The following is a 6,000-nucleotide window of genomic DNA, read 5'->3' on the forward strand; positions in this document are numbered from 1 at the left end:
TGGAAGTATTACGAGGTTAAAAGGCATAAGAAACAAACCACAGATAGAGATTGTGTTTTTAAAAACTAAAATTATTTTTAATACATTCCTTTTTTTTACTAGATAGATTCTTCTTAAAAGGAGCACAAAGTTATAGATGATCTCTCAAGCTAATTGAAGCTTTAACATTTCATATCACTATTTTGATCTGCTTTTAATGCAAATACATTTATTTCCTACCAGATAATGTGATTATCATAAATCGATTACAGACATAAGTACATTTCTTAAATGTGATCAAAAAGATTAAGATAGAAATAAATAATGTAAGAATATTTGCAGTCATATTTACTAATGTAAATGAGAGGCAAAAGCTACTGTTCTTTCATTCTCACTTTCACCATTAATATAATTAGTCACTTATATAATCTCAAATGGGATTACTTCACCTACCACTATGTGGAGAGTATCCACTATAATATTGCTATTCTATTTTATTTCCAGGAATTGAAAGTAAAATTATGATTTGTACTTCAGAGATATTTGTATTCATTTTCTATACTTTTTGAGACAAACTCCACTTCCCAGTCTATTATATGTCACCTCAATCTGTTAGTTAGTAAACACAATTTTACATAAGCATGTTGTAAGAAGAGTCCTAGGAAAAATCTATTAGAAAAAGGTAATGGCATCAAAATTTCAAAAGACTAAAATGGAAATTTTTACACTTACAGTGTTACAGTGATTATTGGGTGGGGAATGGTGTAAGCTCTCTTGAAACTCTCTAAATGAGATAATATTTAAATTGTCACAAAGCATCCTTCTTCCACATATTACAGCTTCCTATCTCCACTGCCAACCATTTCCTGCTGATAACAGAAGATGGGCTTAGCCTTTAAACACTCTGGTGCCCCAGTTTTTTAGGGTCATGGGTAACATTGCAGTACTTTTTTATAACTAAACATACAAAGTAAGGAGTTGGCCTCAAAAACTTGCAGAAATACAGTTATTAGAATAAAGAATATAGTCAGGTTAGCATGCAAGTTAAGTGAACTAAATTCTCCTTGCTTGGAGACCTTGCTTGGAGACCAGGTAAAGACCTGCCCAAGGGGAGCCTGTCACATCTCTCTAGAGGAACTACTTCCTTGTCCTGTGACCCACCTCTGAAGCATCTAGATTCTGTTTTACATACCTGGCTGGGCATCTTCTGACACCTACCTCACGTCTTACTACATCCTAATATATAGCATGACTGGGCTGGTGGGCCTACTTCCAGAACTTGGCCTGTTTCAGTCTAACTCTAGTCTATTTTGATTAATGGGGCTATGTGGGACCATAGATCAAAATAGTGACAGGTCACTGACTGCTATAAAATGTCAATCATATTTAGAGATAGAAATATGTACTGAAAATAATTCTTACTGACTGATGTGAGTCTAGTTGAAAAAATATACAGGAAATCTTGGTGCAAGTACTGTAAAGATATATGAAATGTTCTACCTGTCCTCCCTACAGCTAAGCAATGAAGATAGGTTTTTTTTTTAAATATTAGCTTTGGATATTATACAGTCATATCATAATTCTAAATGTACAAAGTATAAATTATATATTATTTCATATCCCAATTCTTACAAAATATATATTATACTGCTATTTTATTTCATTTTTAAGATACTTTTTCTCAATGAATTACAAAAGAATGAAAGATACTTATTTTCATTTTAGATTAGCCTGGGTGTAATTTGGTCCTACAATAGCTGCAGGTTTTTTTTCTTTCTGAAAGTAAAGTAAATGCAGACTACAAGTGGAAAAAAGCATCTAAAATATTTGCTGTCAAATGATTTAGTTATTAATTAAATATCTAAACATTACAGATTATGTGCAACATATTCATATTTGCTCTCTTATCTCAATAGAATACAATATTGCTTTCACAAAATCTAAAAAAAATTAAGAAGAAAAATATTCTTAAAGACATTGAGTGAAGTTGGTTTTAATGATTTTGTTAATAATCTTTTATGTACTTTGGTTTTCAAATTTAAAATGTTTTTGTTTTAATACATATATTTGAACACTAGCTACTAATGTTGCTGTAAAATAATCATTAAAAACTATTATATATGCTGGATGACATATTGGATATAACTTTTTCATTTGTGAGAAAAATCTCAATTTCAATTCACCTGAGTAATTCAGCAGACATTGTTGGTTGACTAATCAGCTCCTCTTCTGCCCTTTACCTTCATGACAAAGCTCAGCTTAGTTCAAGGATCAACCTATCCCTCACATGACTCAGAAGTAAAGGTTGACAGGGAGTGATGCCATTACTCTTGCTAACGATGGGCTTGTTGGTGAATGTGTGACCCAACTCTGGACATGTAGTGTAAGGTTTCTGGGAAAGGTCTCCTTGTTTTTAAAGGTAGATAGATACAAGAAAAAAACCAAGCATGCTCTATTTGCCTACAAGACATTGTTATGTCTCTGTGTGATACCTGGAACTGCAGCACTGCTGCCAGCAGGTTAAGTAGGAAGCCTGAGAGTTGACCATTGGACTTACAATGTGTGACATAAGAGACATGAATGAGGCAGTTTTTGTTGAGTGCTCGTGGGAAACACTGATTGCAGCAGATTTAAAGGAGAATATGGGTCAAGGAATTGGAAAAAGCAGCCATAGGCTATTTTTAAAAAATACTTAGTGAATAAGTCTCACAAGACCTGATGGGTTTATCAGGGGTTTCCGCTGCTGCTTCTTCCCCATTTTTCTTTTGCTGCGGCCATGTAAGAAGTGCCTTTTGCGGCAGGGCATGGCGGCTCACGCCTGTAATCCTAGCTCTTTGGGAAGCTAAGGCGGGCGGATCACGAGGTCAGGAGATTGAGACCATCCTGGCTAATATGGTGAAACCCCGTCTCTACTAAAAATACAAAAAATTAGCCGGGCGTGGTGGCGGGTGCCTGTAGTCCCAGCTACTCGGGAGGCTGAGGCAGGAGAATGGCGTGAACCCGGGAGGCAGAGCTTGCAGTGAGCCGAGATCGCGCCGCTGTACTCCAGCCTGGGTGACAGAGCGAGACTCCATCTCAAAAATAAATAAATAAATAAATTAAAAAGTGCTTTTCGCCTCCTGCCGTAATTCTGAGGCCTCCCCAGCCACGTGGAACTGTATGTCCAATTAAACTTCTTTTTCTTCCCAGTCTGGGATATGTCTTTATCAACAGCGTGAAAACAGACTAATGCAATGGGTAACCTTGATTTGGCATGCAAGTTCTAGCACTGGTTGTTCAGTGATTCTTCATGATTTTTCATTCTCCTACCATCATGCAATGGCTTTTGTAAGTTACTAGTGTTGCTACACTCATTAAGCACCTACTTGCCAGTCATTATGCTAGAAGTTATCATTGCAATTCATTTTTTAGTCCTCACAACAATTCTGTGATTTTTACATATTGGAAAGTTGAGACTCATAGAAGTTATATAATTTATGCAAGATAATAAAATCATCTAGTAAGTACTGAGCTGAAAATGCAAATTCAGGCTGGTTTTACTCTAGACTCTGTATTTTTTCCAGTATATCATGCTGACTTTATTTCTGCAATATCTGTTTGGTAGCTGAAGTAGGCTCTAAACTGGAAGGATTATTAAACAATAAATTTTGCAATACCTGTGGACTTTTAATTGAACTGAATCTTAAGATTCCAAGTTCACTGACTTTAGTTATCTCCCTTGCAACAAAGCAAGAGGCTTTCAAAAATAAGTTCAGGGCTTACAAATTTTAAAATATTGCTTCCAAATTTAGTCGCATAGCATTGTTACAAAGCATGCAGGAAAAAAAGCCAGCCAAATTGAATATTTTCCATTTGCTACAATCCTCTAATAGGATATTTGTTTATGATGTACCCACTCATTCAACAAACGGTTTGCTTATAATCTCAGAAAGACCACCTTACAAAATTTCATAGTGATCTAACATTAACCATTTGCCTTAAAGTTTAGAGAGTTAATAGTTTAAAGCAGAGATAAAATATGATTCAATAGAGAAAAGATGTTTACAAGGTCTACTCTTTGGTCAACTTACCTCCATGACCATATCTTCTATACCATGTAAACTCTAAAAATGAAAGAAAAAACAATTTTGATCCTGAAGCAATTATTTGAATTGTGGTTTCAAACATTACTTAAATAGCTGAGATGCTAGACAATGGAATGAGAGTAGTGGCCCTTTACTATAAAGGTTGAAGTATCTTCACATCTGTGCAGATACTTATTTCTTATCTTTACATTGATAGTTGCAGCACCAAAGTTTGCAGTCAATAGAATTCGTATGAATTTTCAGTAATAATAAGATAATTTTTATTTTATTTTATTCACAAAAATAAGACTTCACAATGACTTTACCAAATTTTTTCTTTATTATATTTACATTATATATGTAAATATATTATGCATGTAATTACATCTATGTATGTGGGTGTGTGTGCATAATTACCCTGGTTATAAAATATATATTTATCAATGTCACTAAAATCCTTAAGTACTAATGAAATGATCTTTTCTGAGTTTTGGAGTGAGCATAATAAAAATTATTCCCCAAAATAAAATAATATTTTTTTATGTTCTTAATAATGATGCCCGTCAGATTAATCATTAAAGTGATCAATGGGGATTTATATACAAAAGGATGAGGACCATTTATGTCTTGAACAAAACAGTCACTCAACAAGTATCTACTGGGTTAGGTCATTAACATGACAGTATTAGAAAAATTGATTGTTAGAATTCAATTTTTCTAATACTTTCATAATAATGACCTAGCTCAATAAGTACTAGTTGGGTAATTATATCAATTTTTCAGATAAAGATATGATGTGCTTCTCATTGTAGGAAATAGGTCTGAATGCTTCACACTTGCCTTTGAAAGACAGAAATATAATATTTCTTTGTCCTAAAATGAATGTACTCTCAAAATTGTTTTATTAGTCTTATGTCCCTACACACACTGTAGATTACTTTAATCCATTTTTTAAATTATATTGATCAAATTGGTAAAAGAGTTGTGTAAGATTCAGTAGTGTGTTGCATCTGCTTATAGCTCTTAAGAAGTGATTATTAATTTTCAGAAATTTTGTGAATCAGTTGTTAAACATGGCCAGTATTAAAAATTGTATTAATTTACAAATGAATAAATTATGCTAAGAACAAAGGGAATAAATGCTTAAAACCCATTGCTTTCTCTCTTTTATTTACTATATTTTATATTCTCTTTGCCATTGTGGTTACTTATATCAGGGTGGTGAAAATACTACAGACTGGTGAGCGGTTGCACATCTTTCCAGTTCCACATTAAATGATGTCAAGTTGAAACTGGCCATGATAGGATAATTTACTCCCCAGTAATAGACAAATGCTACACTCCAGGGATCTCCCCAGAGATCTAGATTTTAAACATTCACCAGCACACTATTACCCAAGATTGACAATGTTTTGTGAAATCTTAATTGAAATTAAAAAGGAAATAGGGTCACCCTTGATACATATTTATCTACTTATCTGACCCAGATGTTGAGAAAATAAGAATTTTTACTTCATACAATACATTTAATAAACACACATATCAATTATGTTGACATAATATATGTAGAATATACAAAGGATATTTCTTACCTGCTAAACAGGTAGTAATAGATATTATCACAAGATGACTGACCAGCAACCACATTTTCATCTTGTATTCAGTATAAGTTCGGTTCAATTTTCCAAAAAAGAATTTAGCTCTATGGCAGTTGGATAATTTTAAACACCTGCATCAAGAAAGAAAACAAGAAGAAGGAAGGAATTAGAAGGAAGGAGAAGAGAAGGAAGGGGAGAGGAGGAGAGGAGAAGAAAGAAAGGGAAGGAAATTGGAAATGTTCATCATTTGAGGAAAACATTATTAACCTATGTGATTTTATGCTTTTTGTTTGTAGAATAAGTTTTCATTTATTTAAATATATTTGTAAACACCGTGTAATGCAAAGAGTGGAGTCAGT

At 33.5% G+C, this 6,000-nt stretch overlaps 1 protein-coding gene across 3 annotated transcripts in view; it reads right to left on the reverse strand.

Annotated features, from left to right (window-relative positions):
- Positions 1-5,720, reverse strand: part of CNTN1 (contactin 1) — a 164,595-nt gene extending 158,875 nt beyond the window's left edge. For 2 of the 3 annotated variants that reach the window (XM_509005.9, XM_003952220.6), the window contains exons 1-2: positions 5,636-5,720; positions 4,050-4,082 (exon numbers count right to left, since the gene is read on the reverse strand). In XM_509005.9, the coding sequence (XP_509005.2) occupies positions 4,050-4,082; positions 5,636-5,696 (94 nt within the window). In that variant the 5' untranslated portion in view covers positions 5,697-5,720. The remainder of the gene's footprint in view (positions 1-4,049; positions 4,083-5,635) is intronic. The other variant, XM_016923638.4, reaches the window with a different exon arrangement.
- Positions 5,721-6,000: the final 280 nt, after the last annotated feature.

Source organism: Pan troglodytes, chromosome 10 (assembly GCF_028858775.2).
Source record: "Pan troglodytes isolate AG18354 chromosome 10, NHGRI_mPanTro3-v2.0_pri, whole genome shotgun sequence".
Taxonomy (NCBI): Eukaryota; Metazoa; Chordata; class Mammalia; order Primates; family Hominidae; genus Pan; species Pan troglodytes.